At 39.9% G+C, this 20,886-nt stretch overlaps 1 protein-coding gene across 1 annotated transcript in view; it reads left to right on the top strand.

Moving 5' to 3' along the window:
- The first annotated feature begins 2,372 nt into the window (after positions 1 to 2,372).
- Positions 2,373 to 20,886, top strand: part of Klhl20 (kelch like family member 20) — a 37,911-nt gene continuing 19,397 nt past the window's right edge. Inside the window, 3 exon segments of the mRNA XM_051147684.1 lie at positions 2,373 to 2,510; positions 3,406 to 3,469; positions 19,155 to 19,728. Coding sequence (XP_051003641.1) covers positions 3,447 to 3,469; positions 19,155 to 19,728 — 597 coding nt within the window. The 5' untranslated portion in view covers positions 2,373 to 2,510; positions 3,406 to 3,446.

Here is a 20,886-nt window from a genome sequence, read left to right as displayed (position 1 = left end):
CTGAGGGAATGATCTATCCCAGGTGCTTAGATGGCCATCATCTTCCTGGGTCTGCATAGCATCTCTAGTCTATGTCTTTGTTCAGATCTCCTCTGTTAGTGAGGACACAAGTCTAACAGCAATGCAAATGTGCCATCAGGATTGCTTCTGTAAGCATGAGAAGATGATGATTCATGCTATAGGGGTAGAGGTGCCAGGATTGCTATAGAAGTGGAAGAAGGCATTTAGAAGCTCAAAGAATTAAGTATGCTAGGGCTAGTGTCCCATGCAAGCAGAAAACTAACTAGACCACCACATTCAGCAGGGTGGTCCATTTACCAAAATAGCAAGGTCATACTGAAAAGCAGTACCAGAATTGCTGATAAGCTCAGTGGTGTCTTTTCTTAATCCATCAGCTTGATACTTGGAGATGCTGTTGCGGGGCTGAGTTTATTAATTATAATGGAGATGATTAGGTCATGGTATCATACTCCTGAAGGGGATTTTTGAGTCTCCTGCCTGCCCAGACTTTCTGGCTCCCACAATGATAGGGTCCCTTAACCCAGGCTCCAAAATGAGGTTAGTCAAGCATGAAGGTGCTTGGCTTTCACAATGCACATGAAGAACATTAACAAATCTTTGTCTTTTCTTAGTTTATAGTGTAACTCCCCAACATATAGAATTCCCACAGTTGCCTGGCATGGTGGCACACGCCTTTAATCCCAGCACTCAGGAGGCAGAGACTGGTGCATCGATGTGAGTTTGAGGCCAACCTGGTCTACAAAATGAGTTTAGGACAGCCAAGGCAACACAGAGAGACCCTGTCTCAAAAAAACAAAACAAAACAAAACAAAACAAAAAAATAAACCAGCAGGCTGCAAACTTATCTGCTATGTTTGCTATTGCTAAGAGTCCTACAGTTAATACTCCTGTGCCTAACCTTTTATTCTCAATGTTCTTCTCATATTTACCTTTCTTTTCTTCCTGCAACTAATTTCTTGGGGTAAAATAATTATGAGGTCAAAAGGAAATGCAAATATAATTTTGGAGAAGTTGCCAAATCTCCCTCCACAAAAATTTTGCCACTTTTGCAAGCACTCACACACTCACTCAGTTATGTCGGCAAAGCAAGTTGCCCAGATCCAGGCACTTGCCTATTTGATAGGTATTACGCAGATCTCTCTGAGTTGACGGCCATCCTGGTCTACAGAGAGAGTTCCACAGAGAAACTGTGTCTCCAAAAACAAAACAAAACAAAACAAAAAGAGAATTAAAATCATAATTCATATTTTGCAAGAATCTAAGGGTCACTCTGAAGATGCCTTTAGACAATTCACACAAAAGAAACCTTATTGACAGGTGAACATATAAAATACCATCTCAGTGGATTAAAGAAATGCACATCTAAGCCATTTTATATCCATCACATTGGCAAAAAAATAATAATAATAATGTTGAAAGTACCAATAATATAGATCAACAAGAATCCTGGAAGCTTTGTGGAGGGAAACACAACACAATTATAGCCAGACTCTGGAACCATTATAGATAGCGTCGAATCCTGGCTTTAACCCTTACATGCTATGCATCCCAAAAAGGCGCTCTGCAGGTGCTCTTGCCCTTTTGTAAGTTATAAAATGCTTTGGTACCATCTGCAAAAGTACCATCTGAGATATAATGCTTTGATACCACCATTTGGAATGATGGTAATAAATCCTTCTTCAATAGGAGAGATACTGTAACTGATAACCTAATACAAAATGTTATATATTATATATTTTATAATAAAGTAAATATCCATAGATTGTCACTAGTAAATATATTATTTATTATATGTTACATATACACATGCAGGAAAAAACTGGCCAAAAGTTTCATATAACTAGTTATTATATAACTAGAATTGGAAACAGGACCCAAAAGCCAATCATTTTCTACTGCAAGTTTATAAATACGAGCTATATTTCCTATCACAAACAACTGCACAGAATCTGTAGATGTCAAGTAAAGATCACTTAAAGCAATTTTCGTTAATATAGCCTAGTATAGTCTTCAAAAAATCAGCAACAGCCTTTTACTAATATACTTTTTTTTTTTTTTTTCTTTTCGAGACAGGGTTTGTCTCTGTAGCCTTGGCTGTTCGGGACTCACTTTGTAGACCAGGCTGGCCTCGAACTCACAGCGATCCGCCTGCCCCTGGCTCCCGAGTGCTGGGATTAAAGGCGTGCGCCACCACACCGGATCAAAATTTTAACCCTCACCTCGTACATATTTCATCTGGTTGCCTTCTAAATATATTGTAAGATCTTTACAATCTTACAGCCGTACCGGAACCACTTGCCCGAGCATGTGTACTTCCGTGGGAAGGATTTAGGTATAGGACCATTTCCTGCTTCTGGATAGGGGCGGGTGCTGAGAAAGGAAATAGCTCCGAGAACCGCATCCCGCTTGCGCTAGCGGCAGCAGAGGTGGAGGCAGAGAGGGCGGAGAAGGCAGAGAAGGGTGCCTCAGAGGAAAAAGTGTCAGAGCCAGTAAGTCAGAGCCTTAGAACAGGGGATGGAGAGCGGAGCCCTAGGTCTCGCTTTGCAGATCTGTGATCTCAACTTGCCGAACTGCCCAGTGGGGTCAGGACAGTGCTTTGTAGGTCGCCTGTCAGTCAGCGCCTAAAAGGGACTGTTGGGGCTCCTTGGTCGGGCCTTGCGGGGCGCCAGACTGCGCTCTTGCCCGCTGAGGTGTCTTAAAGCCAGGGAAGACTGTGCTTTCTGGGGCCGCTAGGGCTCTGCGTCCTGGACAGCTTCACTCGGAATTCTGAGGGAGTGAGCACTGTGCCTCCCATTTTACCTTTGGAAGCCAGCACGATCCTGGTGATGAGCAGACAGTATTTCGGGGGCTCAGGCGAGGGCTTGGGAGAGTGTTTATCTAGAATTATACTTTCCTTGCCATTGTTCAAGCTGCCCGGGCTGGTCTGAAGTGGAGTTTTTTTTAAAGGCAAATAAATGCCTCGGCCTGCTCCCTGTCACTTCAGAACTAGTTAACAACTGTTAAAACAACATATCTCCAACTAGTACTGTTGTGGGCATCAACTGATTGCTCTGCAAATATACTTGATGGCGGAAGTTAAAAAAAAAAAAAAAAAAAAAAAAAAAAAACTCCCAAGTGCATTTTGAACAGAGCCAAGACGGATCAGCGATCATAACTACTTTCACACTTTCCCTCACCTTCACATATAATCAATCACCTTAGCATACTTAGTTAATGATAGTCATTTTAAAGGCATTACGTTCTTCTGTGGTTGTGCATGTGCACAAAAAAATATAATGTGGTGTAAGATTCTTGATTACAGACGAAGTGAATGAAATTATTATAAAAGTTGCTGGAGAAGTCAGAAACAGTTTTTAGTAAGATACTATTTTTCTCTTGTTTAAGGTACGGCTTTAGAATACGGTGAAGGATACTTTTCATGGTGCATGGAAGGAAAGCCAATGCGCAGGTAAGCCTTTTAAGAATAAAAAAAAATTGATTTCAGTGATTGAAACAGTGTCTACCAACAGTGCATCGTTTAAAATTATTCTATTCACAGACCTTACTAAATCCTGCTTGGAATTAATCATTCTTATTTCAAGTAAATCAAAACTAGTAATGTCAGAAATTAGCAACTACTTTTGGTTGGTTGGTTTGGCTTTGGGGGATTTTGTTTGTTTTATTTTGTTTGTTTGTTGGCTTGTTTTTTAAAACAAGAACTTATTATGTAGTCCTGGCTGTCCTCGAATGTGTTATGTAAACAAAGCTAGCCTGGGTCTCACAGAGATCCACCTGCCTGTCTCCCAAGTGCTAGGATTAAAGGTGTATGTCGCCATACTCCACAGCTTTTTAATGGAATGTAGGAGTTAGATTACTAAAGATGAGCTTTTTAAGGGAATGTAGGAGTTAGATTTCTAAAAACAGTTTGGGTTTTGTGTTTCTATTTAAGTCTGTCTTTTGCAAAGTAATTTTTGTTACATATAATCATTAAGTGCACTATGGTGCTTTGTGTGCTTGTTATAAATTTAATTCCCTGTATGCTATAGAGGATTCTGTTGCCAAATAAAAGTACTATTTGTAAGACACTGTGCTGCATCCTTAGTTACAGATAGGTTATTTTGCTGATGTTCAAAAATACTTTATGTTTATTAAATAGCTGCACTACAGGGAAGATTAAGGACTAAAATAGATGTAGAAAAATAGACGTGTGAGGAAATTGTGCAGTAACTGGCTCTCTTGCTTCTAGAATTTACTAATGCCTTAATCTGTTCTAACAAATTATACTAGAATCTTTATTGAAACGAGCCAATTCTATTTATTCATTGTTTAAACTCATATTATGGTTATCAAACTATTTTGTCGTATGTTACTTGACATCAAAGATAGGCAGCACAGTGATCCTTTAAGAAAAGAGACATCCATCATAAGAGCAGGGCTTACAACTAGGAGAAGGGCTGGATATGGCCATACAAACTGCAAATCCCAGCACCTTACAGGCAGAGACAGCAAGATCAAGTTCAAGTAGAAGGAGGGAGCGTATTGTTTTGACTGGCTTTGAGCTGGTCCACGTTCTCTTGTCCTGTTCTCTTTGCTGGTGCATCTGCCCATGATATAGAACTAGTAACTGTTCACAAATGCTTTAAGACATCCAAATGGAAAGACATCATAAAAGTGACACATTTTGTTATCTTACTTATATCTTACTCTATAGTAAGAAGAATATTAGATGGGCTGGAGAGATGGCTCAGTGGTTAAGAGCACTGGCTGCACTTCCAGAGGTCCTGAGTTCAATTCCCAGCAACCACATGGTGGCTCACAACCATCTGTAATGGGATTTGGTGTCCTGGAGTGGAGGTATACATGCAGACAGAGCAGGTGGATCTCTGTGAATTCAAGGCCAGCCTAATGTACAAAGCAAGTCCAGGACAGCCAAGGCTCCACAGAGAAACAACAGCAAAACAAACAACCAACCAAATATCCTCCAAATTTTTATATAGTATAGTTTGAACATATTCTTTGCCCTCCCCCAACCCCTTTTAGGTCCTCCCCACTCAGATTCTACTTCCTCCAACTTCATGTTTTCTCTCTCTCTTACACACACAGAGAGAGAGAGAGAGAGAGAGAGAGAGAGAGACAGAGAGAGAGAGAGAGAGAGAACATGGAGTACATTTTGTATTCACCAACCATTCCTGAGCATAGTGCCTACCCTGGAATATGGCTGAAATACTTAGTGAACTGATTTTTCCTCTCTCAGCACCTATCTTTTGCAAATAGCTTCTTGGTTGGGGTTGAGACTTTGTACTCAACTCCTCTTCTCAACGCTGGGATTTTATAAAGAAAAGTCAGATTATGGCAGTGTTTTTAGATTATTAGTGCTTTCTATATAAAGTGCTCACTTAATCACCCAATCTGAGGAGCTTGTTTCCTTGCTTTATTTTTATTACATAATGTCGATTTTTTTAAAAATGATGTTGATAATTCTAATGCCGTCAGTTGTTGTATTATAGTTCTTTATTTTTATCACTTGGCCAGAGGCCAGCCCACCCTCTGTTCATTGGTCCTACTTTCACTTAGTGCTGCCTACATTAAGTTATGGTCACATTTCCTGATTCTTTCCTTCTGCTAAAACTCAGAAAGTAGACTTTGTAAGGCAATGCTGGGCCTATCCTCAACTGCTGCTAACAAACTGAATGAAAGTAACTCTTTATTGTGATTATCTAGATGCATGCTCATTCTCCCTCACAGACTGTAAGTTTACCCATAATACCTAATACACAGCACCATAACAGCCATAGCACCTAATGGTTACTGAATCACTGTCGGAATGAGCAGCCCCTCCAGGCTTTTCCTCTGGGTGGGGGGCAGGCTCTATGAACAAGAAAAGATTGAAAGTTGCCATTAAAGGTATTCTTCTGTATTTTTTTAAAGATTTGATTGTTTATTCTTTTTTGAAATGACATTATTATTTTTTTAATGTGCATTAGTGTATTGTCTGCATGTGTGTCTGTGTGAAGGTGTTTGATGTGGTAGAACAGGAGTTACAGACAGTTGTGAGCTGCCATGTAGGTGCTGGGAGCTTAAACCAGGTTCTCCAGAGGAGCAGCCAGTGCCCTTAGCAGCTGAGCCATCTCTGCAGCCCCCTTAACATTGTTTTTTAATTGTATGTATTTATGTAGTATGGTGTTATAATTTAATACATATATATAATGTGTAATAATCAAGTCAAAGTAATTAGTGTACTCATCTCCTAATATAAGTTTTTTTCACCCATTATGGAAAACACTATGAAAATTCCTAAAAGCAAAACAAAACAAAAACTATCACTTGGTTAGCTATCCTATTACTGCATATATATCCAAAGAAAATGACATCACTGTATCAGAGAGATTCCATGTTTATACAGCACACAGACTTCATATATAATCACCTGAAGTGTCCATTGAATAGAGAAAGTAGAATAATACACACACACACACACACACACACACACACACTCACACTCACAGTATTTAGCCATTAAAAAAGAAATACTATCATTTGCAACAATCTAGATAGAAGAATGTTATCATTATGTTAAATGAAACAAGTCAGATATAAAAAGACAAAGCTGCATATTCTCATATATAGAAACTAAAAGAAATTGATTTCAAATAAGTAGAAAATGGGATACTAACTAGGAAAAAACAAGAGGATGGGAGATATAAAGAGGCTGAATGATAGATTCTCAAATTCAGTTAGGTAGGAAAAATAAGTGCTAATGTTTTACAGCACAATAGGTTAACTAAAGTTTATAACAATTTATCCTATAGTTTATAAAACCAGAAAAGGGAATTCAAAAGCTTCGAGCACAAAGAAATTATAAATATAAATATGTAAGGTATTATAATGGAATTAACTGTTAATTTATTAGCAAAAGGTGTATTTACGTATATATGACATTACACTTAAAAGACACAGTAGCATATTCAAAGTTAGCATAGTGATGTTTGCCTATAATCTTAGCTTGTGAGAAGTGGAGACAGAAGGATCAGAAATTCAAGATCATCCTAAGCCTCATAAAAAGTTCGGAGCCAGCATAGGCTATGAAAGATCTTGTCCCAAAACAACAACAAACCTGTGAAAAGTAAGTCTCCCACGTCCCACTGCTCTTCTCCAAAGGTGTAAATAGTTTCTTTGCATTATTTGTAAGGCCATGCAAGTCATGTACAAGTATATACAGAGCGTCTGTCTTCTCATATATGTATGCATGTTAGGGCCAAGACACTGGCTCAGTTGCTACTCTTGCCTATCATGTTTGAAGCCCTGTTTAATCCCACACACTGAATAAATTAGGTTTTGTAGCACAGGATCGTAAAGTGACTCAACTGCACAGCAAAATTGAAGCCAGCCTGGGTGTACGAGATACTGCTTCAAAACAACAGCAAATCCCTGAGCTTCCTCCCCTTTAGCTGTAGAAGGGCAAACAAACAAAAATTGTGGAAATCAGGACTGTAATCATGAAATAATTTGGCCTTTATCATTTTATCCCTTTAGGAGCCAATGTATAGCTCAGACTGTAGCAGGTTGCTGTCCAGCACAGCTAGAGCTGAAGTCGGATTCTGAATAATTCTGAAAGGAAGAATTTAGTAAAAAAGAAGAAAGTCAGCATATCATGCACAGTCGTCTGTGTCTTAACCACTTTACAAATAACTGTGAGCCAGCACGATGACACACTTCCTGAAATCCCTACCGTCAAGAGTGGAGGCCAGAATGTTACAGGATTGAGGCTAACCTAGGCTATACAGAAAGAACATGTTTCTATTTTTTTAAGTGACCATAAACACCCTGCCTCTAGTTCTGGCATTCATATATTCCATACTTAAATTCTATAGTGTACATCCATGTAGGGTTTTTTGTTTTTTTTTTTTGTTTTTTTTTTTTTTGCTCAAATGTGTAAGCATAATATGTGCTTCTTCCACTTTACATGGGTTCCTAGGATCAGACTCAAATTTTTGGACTTACATAGCAGGAGCTTTTATCCATTGAGCCATCTAGCTGCCCCAAGACCTCTAAAGGAAGGCATGAGGGACAGGCAAGATGGGTAGAGGTGCTTAGTGTGTCAAGTCTCACTGCCTGAGCTAGTCCTCAGAACCTACATAAAAAGCTATGTGCTGTGTCATGCATCTGATTCCAGCATTCCTCCTGGGAACTGGGAGATGGACAGGGGAATCCTCTGATAGCTCACAGAAACAAGGGGTCCTTCCTCGAGGTGGAAGGCGAGAACCCACTCCCTAAAGTTACCCTCTGACCTTTACACATGCACTATAGCACCACACAAACAGACATGCATGGATGCACGCACACATGCACCTACACAGACAGAAGTAAATGGTTTGTTTTTTTTCCTCTGTGTAGCTTGGCTGTCCTGGACTAGCTTTGTATACCAGACTGGCCTTGAACTCACAGAGATCCACCCACCTCTGCCTCCCCGAGTGCTGGGATTTACAGGCTTGCACCACCATGACCGGCTCACAAGTAAATTTTTTAAAATTGAAAGAGAGTGTTAGAACCGGAGCTGTAGCTCAGCTCAGTGGTCCAGCACTTGTCTTCCATGTGTGAGGCCCTTGGCTCAATCCCAGCATTGCCAAGGGGTAGGGGAGCAAAAGGTGGCGATGGGGTGAGCAGAGTAATTAAAGACACTATAATGAAGGAGAGGTGCAGAAGGAAAGGCTGGGGAGGGAGACAAGAAGACGTAGGTGTGCGTTATATGCACGATATGTATATCTCAATTTTGAGTATGTTGTATACAAAGGAAGAAGAGCAGACAAAAATTGTGGAAATCAAAAGTGTAACCATGAAGTAGCTTGGCCTTATCATTTTATTACTTTAGGAGCCAGCACTAGCATATAGATCAGATTTGTTTGTGCTGATTTTTAGGCACACAGTAGGTAGGCAGGAAAACAGAGAAAATAATAGTCAAGAAATGAACATGAAAGAGTTTTGGTAGTTTAACTAAAACATTACCTGGGGTAGATCTATATTGAGGAAAATCTAACAGTTCCAGAGATTTCGGCTTAGAACATTGAGTGCTGCCCCATGAGATAAAGTACGTGGAAAAATGAGTGGGTTTCATAAGCCTCCAGCAGGTACCATATGTTTTAAGAGTTTTGTTGTCTACAAAGGGGCCAAGTACAGATAGAGGGCTTATAATGGAGAGGAAAGAGATCTATGCTGGAATGTAATAAATCATGAGTCAACCAATATGGAGAAGGTACTTCAAGCTATGGGAATCAATGAGAGAATAAAAAGGAAAACTACCAAGGACAGAAGCCTAGGGTACCATGGGGATTTAAGTGGGTCTCAAAAGGAAGACAAGCCAACATTCTAAAACAGAAAAGGGCTTTTGCTGCAACTTCCTGTTTAGTCTAGCTAGTCTGAAACGCATGCTTAAAAATAGCAGATAGGGCTTCTTGAGTCGACTGTTCCCCAGTGTGGCATGCATGTACTGCACTCTGTCTTAATAGTCACAAACACCTCTTCTTCCCTTTCTGGGACACAGGAAAATGGAATAATGTGCTTCATTTTTTTAGTCTTAATTTCATTTGGAGATTGCTCTGTTGCCCAGCTTTCTGCTAATGAAGTGTTAGGACACATTGCTGAGAGTACTCTAGAGGTGCTTTCTACTTCCTGACTTACAAGGAAGGCAGTTTGCTTGCATGGCTACTCACCACTTTCTTTCTTCCTTCCGCCTTGATCACTGGGGTAGAACTTACACTTTTACCCAGTAAGCTGTGATGAGATGTCTTGAAGTTAAAACATTCACAACCTATTTCTAATTTTAAAAACTGGCAGGGGCTGGAGAGAAGGCTCAGCAGTTACAAGCACATGCTGCTCTTGGAGAGGACCCAAGCTTGGTTCCCAGCCCCCATACCAGGCAGCTCACAACCACCTATAGCGCCAGCTCCAGGGGAATCTAATGCTGTGGCCTCTGCAGGCACCTGTAAATACACCCACACATACACAAGTACACATAAATAAACACAATAAAAACAAATGTTTTTAAAATAGGCAGTCAGGACTTTTGGTCAGGAATTAGATATGAAATCTAGTATTTAGTGGGTGTCCTTCTGGTATGCAGAGCCAGTGCTCTGAGGTATTATTTATGCTCTGAGAACTTGTTTGTGCAAATCTCCATTCAAATGTGTTTTCAATTGTACTTATAACTGTAAATGGGAGTCAGCCCAAACAAATCTTAAAGTATAGGCTCTTAATTTTCCAATAAAAAAAGTGTTGGAGATTGAACCCAGGGCCTTACATTGCTAAGCAAACGTATAAAAGGAGGGGCATACAGGTCTGAGGAAACATTCCACTCCACAGATCTTTGATAATAAATGCTTTAGAGTGAAAGGGTGTTGTTTTCTAAATTGTTTATTCTAATTGTTTAAAAAACTAGTCATTTGCAGGGTGTGATTCTTTAATCGAGACTGCTCCTAGTATAGTAGTGGGTCTTAGGAACATTTGATTCTAGAATAATCCAGGAATTTGTATTCTCAGATCCATAGTAGCGAGTACTGTCAAATAAAACCAGCCGCAGAGAATCCATGCCACAATGTTCATGGTCTAGAATGGCGTCTAACTGACAGTGTTGTAGTCACTGCCTCATCATTCTACACAGGAAACAGTTCCCGCCCTTATCTCTTCCTCCCATGGTCTGTTACCGTTCCCCCGCCCACAAGGGATCTGCAAATTAATCTCCACGGGAAGTTCTTCCTTTTGCCTAAGACCCATTTCTTCTGTATTTTAGTTCTATACCTTATTACTCTGCAGGGCACCTTAACTCTCAGATCTTCAGAGCATTTATTCCACTAGGCAAAGAAACCACAGGCATAAATGAACAAGGTATAAACATGATTTATTTCCAGGTCTCTTATCATTTCTCATCTCTGGTACTTAAGAAAACAAAATAAACAGTTTTCTTCCGTAAAACTCTTTGGAGAAGATGAGAATAGGAAAGAGGATTAGATTATTTTTGTTTGTTTTTTTGTTGTTGTTGTTTTGTTTTTCAAGACAGGGTTTCTCTGTGTAGCTGAGACCAGCCTGGCCTCGAACTCAAAGTGATCCGCTTGCCTCTGCCTCCCTGAGTGCTGGGATTACAGGTGTGCTCTACCGCAACCAGCGAGATTAGATTCTTAAACCCATTTACAAAGAAAGATAAGTATCAGAAACATTTAACTATGTAGAACTAAGTACAGTTTCTAGACCTAAACACTTCTAGCGTTCATTACAGCTTTCTGGAATATTTAAAGCAGTATCCCAGCCTGCCAGTGACTCCCGTTCTTATGCGTGTAATTCTAGAAGCACAGCATAATACAGTCTTGTGGCAACACATTTGCTTTTTCTCCTAAGAATAATAGACAGGCATATGGAACAGATTTCCAAAATTATTCTATTTTAAATACTTGGTCCAGTTGTCCAAGACAGCTTGTGATTAAAAACAAAACAAAACAAAACAAAAAAAACCCTCTGCATTTGAAACCAGAGGACCTAATTCAGGCAAGTTTCAACATTGGCAGTCTTTATTAAGTAAGTAGTTATCCCCGCGTACACATGATGGACGTAGAGATGAAACATGTACTGGCTACTTTTATGTCAGTTTGATACAAGCTAGAGAGAAGGGAGCCTCAAGTGAGGAAATACCTCATAAGATCAGGTTGCAGTCAAGCCTGTAGAGCATTTTCTTAACTACTGATTGATGGGGGAGAGCCCAATCCATTGAGGATGAGGCCAGCCCTTGGCTGGTGGTCCTGGGTTCTATAAGAAAGCAACTTAAGCAAGCCAGGGGAGCAAGCCAGTAAACAGCACCCCCTCCATGGTCCCTGCATCAGCTCCTGCCCCCAGGTACCTGCCCTGTTTGAGTTCCTGTCCTGGCTTCCTTCAATGATGGGCTACAATGCAGAAGTGTAAGCCTAATAAACCCTTTTCTCTTCAAGTCACTTTGGTCGTGGTGTTTCATTGCTTCAACATAAACCCTTACCAAGGTAATACAGGTTAGGTAATTTTCCTTGCTAGTAAGCGAGGAGCCTAGGTTTGACCAGAGTTTGCCTAGCTACAAACCTGGCATTCTTGAATGAAAACTAGGCAAGAACTTTTAGAGGACATGCTTTATTTTGGCAAGAAAAGTTAATTCATTAATAGCTTCCTAATGGACTCTGGATCTGAGTGTTGGAGAAGAGCAGCATGCAGAAGAGAACAGAACCTTTTGTTCTCAAAGAGCTTTCATTTTAATTGCAGGAGAGAGTTAATATATTATGAACCTTGCAGAAACCTTAAGCAAGGTGAATGATTCTGAGTACTAGAAATATGAATTATTTTATAAGATGGTCTGATAAGTTGACGATCTAGTAACTGTATGAAAGAAATGAGTGTGAGCTCTACATATTTTCCCAGGAAGAACTTTTAGGAAGAAAGAGTAAAAGTCTAAAGCAAAAGAAGACTTAGAAGTCTGTGCCTGGAGAACAGGGAGCAAGGGGATATTACAAGATGGATTCAGAAGATTAGCAGGGAGAAGTTCCAGTGAGCTTGCTTAGCTGAACTTTGTTTCCCTCTATGAAGATTTTACAAAGAATTTTGAGCGCAGGACTGGCTCTGAAGATGTGATTTGCTTTCCTGAAGCAACTCTTTGATTGTCGTTTAGTGAAGGCAGTATAAATTGGCAAGAGGAGAACTGTCATTCATAAGGTTGTTGTAGTAGTCTAGGTAAGAAAAGGATGGGGATAGCCACAATTCACATGACTAGAAAGATGTGGGGAAACAGCTGGATCCTATTTGAAGGTGCCGCAGCAGGATTTGCTGATGGTTGGGCCTGAGGGTGTGCTGGGAGGGGACTCCAGGAGTTTGGGATTGAGCAGCTGGAAGAATGAAAATGTTCTCTGTTGATATGGGGACGTTTATGGGAGAGGACATTGGTTTTGGTGGTAGTGGGACACTAACATGGATCCAATTCAGTATTACCAGCCGGAAAATAGGAGTTCTTTAGCCCTTTGTGTGTAGGTGATGGGAACTACTAAAATAAATACATATTTTTTAAGCTTTCTTGAATGTTTATGTGGGTAGTATCAGTTCTTAAATTGTCCAGCACAAACAACGTTACTTACCAGATATTGGAAATTATGAAGTTTGTACTCTAGAATATTGAATTACCTGTGGTCTGAGGCCAACCAAAAATCTAAGATTGAGATGAAAATTTACATACATAATTTTGAGAAATAAGTTGGTATTGGAGAAAGAACCATGTCCTGTGTTTTCAACACTATGCCTTTGTATTGTACGTGCAGTTTCTTCTTCCTAGAGTGTCCTTTCCTTCCACGAGACGCTGCGACTTTAGTTATAGTAGCACTGTAGCTCTATGAGAAGCAAACTGATAGGGATACTGTGTTTTGTTTTGTTTTGTTTTGTTTTGTTTTCAGACAAGGCAGTAGACTATCTCAGTATGGTCACAGATATTTGATGTCTGAAAGATACTTAAATGGGGATGACCCAATAATAAGAATGGTTGAGTTACCTATCCACACTTTTAGAAATTAGGTGTGTGTGTGTGTGTGTGTGTGTGTGTGTGTGTGTGTGTGTGTATACATGAATGGGGTATCCTCAGAGGTCAAGAGTATCCATCACTTGGAGCTGGAGTTACTAGCAGTTGTAAGCTGCTTGGTGGGGGTTCTGGGAACCTTACTCAGGTCCTCTGCTCTTAACTGCTGAGCCATCACTTTGCTCCACATTCCCTTTTAAAGTAGCACAGTACCTTTAAAATACTAAAGAACCGCTTAGTGCATATAGTGGCAGAAAAGAAGTGTGGTGAGATCTAATCCACTTAAACTCTGGGAAAGCCAGATGTGGTGTTCCTATTATACAGCAAAACAAATCCTTGGAGTAATTAAATAGTTTATATCTCTCACATCCAAACCTCTCTGGATGATGTAAAACAAATACTTCAATATTTTGCCTTTGCAAACTCTGCTTTTAAGCTTTATTGATATATAATATACACGCATTACACATATTTAATGTATACACTTTTATGAGTTTGGACACTTGAACACACCTATTATATTAGTTGCTTTCCTTGTTGGTATGACAAAGCAATCTAAGGGAGTTTATTTGGCTCATCTTTGAGGGTACAGTTAATCGTCATGGAAAGAAGATTGAGAAAGCTTGTCACACTGCATTCAGTCAGCAACAGAGCGAAGATGCTGGTGCTCAGCTTGCTTTCTTCCTTTAATTCAGTCCAGGACCCCAGCTCATGGCCTGGCATTGCCCACGCTTGAGGGGATCTGCTCACCTTAGTTAATCTAGATATCCCTCATAGATGGGCCTGAAGGCTTGTCTCCTAGGAGAGTTGAGATTTTAGCCATTACATCTGTGTTACTATCACCACAGCATTATATATGTCCATCACCTCCAAAAGTTACTTTGTGTATAACTTGTGGTAGAGCATTTGTCTTATCCCCAGTGCTCCTCCAAAATAAATAATAATAATTTATTAAGCAAAAATGCTTTTGTATGGCCCACATTTTATCAGGGTTTATTCCTTCCTTCCCTTCTTCCTTTATTAGTTTGGGGTTTGTTTTTGTTTGTTTGTTTGTTTGTTTGCTTGGTTTGGGTTGTTTGTTTTTGAAATAAGGTCTGTTGCACCACTGAGTTGGCCTCAAACTAACCATTTGCTCCCTCAGCTCTCTGAGTGCTAGGATCACAGCACGGACCCACCAAGCCCAACTTGTTGCCCTCTTTCTGCTTACTCCTGCACTTCCACTCTAAATAATTAAGTGTTCCACTTGCTTCTTGATACACCCGTGAACTCGCCTCAGTCCAGAGCTAAGAGCTTTGTGTATTATATACAGTTGGTAGACACAGGTTCTCTTTCTCTGTGGATTCACAATATAATGATTATGAAATCCAATTTTTTTATTATAATTATTTGCCAGTTATTTAAACTACTGTTTACCTGCCAGGCTTATACAACTCCATTTTTAGGTCATAAGATATAAATTGTGAGCTGGGCACGGTGGTGCATGCCTATAATCCCAGCACTCAAGGAGGCAGAAGCAGGCGGATCTCTGTGAGTTCAAGGCCAGCCTGGTCTACAAAGACAGCCAAGGCTGTCTCGGGGGATGGGGGATATATATACATACATACATACATATATATATACATACATACATACATACATATATATACATACATATATAAAAATTATTTCTCATATATTAACTGAAATAACTTTTTTAAAGATAACAAAACCTTAACTATATTTTAGACACTAAGGTAATATTGAAATGTCAGGGCTGGCAAGATGGCTTAGCAGGTACACACTTGACACTCAAGCCTAATGACCTAAGTTTATTCCCCACGTGGAAGGAGAGAACCACCCTCAGAAACTTATCCCCTGATCTCCAAGCACAGATGTTCTGTGTGCACAGAAACACTAATAATAAAAAATAAAAAATTAATCTTCTTACACCATTCACTTGCTTTTAACTGGAAAAGCAGAGTTTAAATTCAGTGTTGTTGATGCTAAATTGAAATTCATTCTGTAGGCCTCTTTCTCCAAGTTACTGACTTCATGATGACCGAATCAAAGCAATCTGTATTTAGTGCAGTTTCCAGGGCTTTCAAAGAGTTAGAGTGGTATAGAAATCTGTATAACAATATGTAATATATATAATAATATAATAAAACCTTTATTTTTAATTGCAAAATAATCCTATAAACTCTTCCCTTCCTGTGGCACTCACAGGGATTGGCTCCAGGGGAAACTGGTTTATCCAGAAGCAGAAGGAAAATTGTTAAGAAAGTATCAGGGTTTTCATTCTTTGAAAGTCACCAAAGTCACCTGATAATCAAAGTGACTTCTTTGTCTGTAGAAGAAAGATATTATTCTAGATGAGCCTATAATATGTTCTATTTCATATGTTGAAATATTTGAACCACTCAACTTGGCTATGGCATTCTGGGTGGGTTTTTGTTGTTTTTGTTTTTTTTCAGATCTTAAAGAAAAGTAATTTTTAAAGCCTCTAGAGCTTGTCTGTTCTTTAAAGATTTGTTTTTATCTGTATGGGGATTTTGCTTGTATATACACTGTGTGTGCGGTGTCCTCAGAGGCAGAAGAACATGTTAGATGCCCTGGAAGGAGTTGCAGCTTGGACCACACATACTTAATATACAGGAAATACCCAGCTTACAGGCTTCAACAGTGGTTATTTATATACAAACACGTCCCCAACCTCCAGCTGTCACCCCTCCCTGACATATTTACTTCAAAACCAAAACCAGTAGCAACAAGCTTTAGAATAACATTTTAAAAGAGGTCTCCTTTCCCCTCCCTTGTACCCACATTCTTGACTAAATAGAATGTATATAAATATTTTCTTGTCTGTTGTTTTATTCTTTTTTAGCTGCTTGTGAGGCACTGTGCATTTTACAACTAAGTCTAAGCCTATATATAGCACTCTTGTTACAGAAAAATCTAGCCCTCCAAACAGCTGATGTAGAAGTAAACTTTCAGAAGACTATATATAAAGCACAGAATGTCTGTGGACTTACAGCTTTTCTAGAATCATAGTAAAGCCTGGCTGATTCAAACTGATCTGACACACATGGTGCTTTTAAATAAGGCTTGTTATATATGCAATACTTGAGCCCAAAGTAATCTAACGTTGGTCTAGAAGCTTCTAAGAGTGGGTCAGTTCTTAGCACCTGCATTGAGTAGATCACAACCACCTACAACTCTACTTCCAGGGGATCTGATGCTCTGTTCTAGATTTCATGAGTACCCACACATCCATGTGTATACACATATGCATACATTCAGGCACACACATATACACATAAAATAAGTACTTTAAAAAAAATAGTCCTTTTTTTTTTCAGGGATGTTGGTATTTTTTAAAAATATTTTTATTTAATTTTAATTTATGTACCTTGGTGTGAGGGTGTCGGATCTTGGAGTTACAGACAGTTCTGAGCTGCCATGTGGGTGCTGGGAATTGAACCCGGGTCCTTTCGAAGAGCAGGCAGTGCTCTTAACCACCAAGCATCTCTTCAGCCCCGATGTTGGTATTTTTTTGAGACAAGATTTTATGTGCCCAGGCTGACTCACACTCTATGACCTTGAACTTCTGATCTTCTGGCCTCCGTGTTCCTTGTGAAAGGATTGAGCCTGCTTATGAGGCCTAGCTTTTTACATAATTTGATTGGGGGTGGGGAAGTGCTGGGGAATTGAACCCAGAACTTTGCACACCCTAGGCAAATTTTCAGTTTGCATTCTTAGTTTTTGGCTAAAGAATTCTCATATAAAGATAAATAATTTCCAGCCCAGAGTCGCAGAATTTCTTAATTAATATTTTTTTTTTTAGAAACATTTTTTAATTCCAGCGCTTGGGAGGCAGAGGCAGGGGAATTTCTGAGTTGGAAGCCAGTCTGGTCTACAGAGTGAGTTCTAGAGCAGTCAGGGCTATACAGAGAAGCCCTGTCTCAAAAAAGCAAAAAACAAAACAAAACACCAAAAACATTTTTTCATACAGTAGGATATTATACTCAGATTGCAGAATCCTCTGAGTTATGTTTGGCTCTCAGCAGTTACCCAGCATCAGGACCGCATGTTATTCTTTCTATACCCTGTGCTTCCGGTTTTTGTGATGTTGGGTGTGTATGTGGGCGGGTATGTGCTGATTATTTTAAAGTTCTTTACAACCATTATAATTGACTGTATGTTTGGAGCACATACTTTATTAGATTAAACAAGACTGTCTTTGAGACAAGAGTTGCTATGTAGCCAAGACTATCTTTGATCCACTTAACTTAGTCTCTTAAGTGCTAGGATTAGGGCATTCCTCGACATGCCTGAACGATAAGACGTCTTAAAATGAATTACATGTCATTTGTAGTAATAACTCATCCCCTGATAGTAAGACTCAAAGACACTGAGTATTAAATGTAAGTTTAATTTTGGAGGTTGGTGGCTATCTTCTTTTCTTCCTGTCTGTTCATGTACCATGTACTCTGTGCTACAGACTCTGTGCTGAACTATAACTGCAAATATATATATATATATTTTTTTAATAACTGCAAATATTAAAGTAGCAACCAAGTGGAAAGGAGAACAGATACCAGCTACTTTAGGAAAGTAACAGATACCAACATTCGAATCAAACCAAGCTTAAGAATTAAAATTTGGAGCCCAGCATGGTGGCACATGCCGTTAATCCTAGCACTTGTGAGGAAAAGGAGGCAGATCTCTGAGTTCAAGCACAGCCTAATTTACAAAGTGAATTCCAGGACAGCCAGGGCTACGCAGACACCTGTCTCAAAAAAAAAAAAAAAAAAAAAAAAAACTTAACCGTCCAGATTTATAGCATCATTCCTCCGCTTAGGACCAAAGAAGAAACTTCCAATAATTCAACAAAGGAACAAGTGTTCTCAGCTAACATACTGGTTGGGCCCCAAAATTTAGCCCTTGAGATGATGTTGAGTTGATTTGTTTTGTTTTGTTGTTTTTTTGAGATAGGGTTTCTCAGTGTATCCTTGGCTATCTTGGAACTCACTCTATAGACCAGGCTGATCTCAAACTCAGAGACCCACCTGTCTCTGCCTCCCGAGTGCTGGAACTAAAGGTATGTGCCACCACCTCCTGGCTGGTGTTGAGTTTTTCATTGCCAATGGTCCTTGGATTGTTTCCCCATATGGACGTCTATCGTTCACTACCACTTTTGCTGTAAAAATAGATCTAAACTTTCTTCAAACAGAACATGATATTGGGAAATAAGCTCTGACATTTTAAAGTCATGGGTTTATATGAGAGAGAACTTTCAATGAGAGTGCCCCCATGGAAGAAATTGTGTCCTGATGCCACAAGAGGTAAGAGGGTAGATGAACTCAAAGTCAAGGAGGACTCAGCTTACAGATGGGCTGGCTAGGCACAACTCAAAACTGAGGCAGCATCTCGTCGGCATAAGGTCTTCCTCTAACCTGGACATGGAGCCAGAATTTCTAGTTTTCATCCCCATAAGTCAAAGCACCTCCCAGCACCTCCTAGATGATACGTCTCTTACCTCTATGAACACTTTAGACCAAGAAGAGAAGCGATAATATTTCTATCTCTCTCCATCCCCTCATTGCTGTAGGTGTACCAGCATTCGACCAGGAGAGACTGGAATGGATGTAACAAGCCGCTGCACCCTTGGAGACCCCAACAAACTGCCAGAAGGGGTTCCCCAACCTGCTCGCATGCCCTATATCTCAGACAAGCACCCTCGGCAAACCTTGGAAGTGATCAACCTTCTGAGAAAGCACCGGGAGCTATGTGATGTGGTGCTAGTTGTGGGTGCTAAGAAGATCTATGCCCACCGAGTCATTCTGTCGGCCTGCAGCCCCTACTTCCGAGCAATGTTTACAGGAGAGCTGGCCGAAAGCCGGCAGACAGAAGTGGTGATCCGAGACATAGATGAGAGGGCTATGGAGTTACTGATAGACTTCGCATATACCTCCCAGATAACTGTGGAAGAGGGCAATGTTCAGACCCTCTTGCCTGCTGCTTGCCTCCTCCAGCTGGCAGAAATACAGGAAGCCTGCTGTGAATTCTTAAAGAGACAATTAGACCCTTCTAACTGCCTGGGCATCCGGGCTTTTGCTGACACGCATTCTTGCCGCGAGTTGCTGAGGATTGCAGACAAGTTCACTCAACATAACTTTCAGGAGGTGAGTTGTGGGGTAGGGAGATAGCTCACTGGGTAAAGTGCTTGTTGTGCAGGCACAGGGACCTGAGTTCAGCTCCTGACTACCAATATAGGAACCTGACACGTCAGTGGGCATGTGTAACCCCAGCAAACACAGAAGGATCCTGCGGCTTGCTGACTAGTTCCAGGTTTAATGAAAAACCCTATTTATCTTAAAAAAAAAAAAAAAAAAAGGTAAAGAATGATAGAAGAAACCCACATTGACCTTTGACCTCTACGCAAACATGCATGTAGAAAGTATACCACATACATGTGAATCCACACACATACACAAGTTGTACTAAGAGGTTTAAATGTATTTCTAACCTTTTGTTAAAAGAGCAATAGGGGTCCAGTGAGTTCCATTGGTAACCCTGATCTGCTCCAGAAACTGGTAGAAGAAGAGAAGGCAGCCCTCTGGTCTCCACACTCATGCCATAGGAAGCGCACACACACACACGATGATGATGATGATGATATAAAAATAGGTGACATTTAATTTAATGGAGTCTTAAATTTTATGGGTTTATGTTCTAAATAACACCTGCCTTATATTCTGGGTCTAGCTCATAATATCAAATAAATAGGTTGCTATAAATTCCAAGCCTGTTAGTGACTTTTAAAGGCCAATTCTATATCTACAAGCAAGTTGTTTCTCCCCAATCATCTTCATGAAGGGCTCATAAGTAAGCTAAGCGTAGCTTATTTCAGCATGAGAGGACCTGTGCATCATAGATGTGATTTCCTACAGCATTTACCTCCTGATTAGTTCTATTATTCAACAGGATAAGTTATATACCAGACTACTTGGTAAATTAATTGTAAAAAAAACAAGTTTAGATGGTACCAAAAGAATTTTCATTAAACTCACTATTTTTCACTTACTCAATACACATGAGATGATAACGTGAAACATCCCTTTATGATCTTGAAACAAAGAAGTGTTCCTAAGTTACTAATCTAGAAAGGCTAAAAGTTAACATCTATCAATTTTATATAGAATTTTTCTGTAATATTAAGACAAAAGCCAAATACAGAGTGAGGGAAATACTTGCAATTTGTATCCCTATCAAAAGGCTAATGTACTTAATGCATGAAGAGCAGCAGTAGTGCACACCGGTGAGTAGCAGGGAAGTAGGCA

The sequence above is a fragment of the Acomys russatus genome, chromosome 6, assembly GCF_903995435.1.
Source record: "Acomys russatus chromosome 6, mAcoRus1.1, whole genome shotgun sequence".
Taxonomy (NCBI): domain Eukaryota; kingdom Metazoa; phylum Chordata; class Mammalia; order Rodentia; family Muridae; genus Acomys; species Acomys russatus.
The sequence above is the reverse complement of the archived record's forward strand: the minus strand, read 5'-3'. Positions and strand labels throughout refer to the sequence as shown.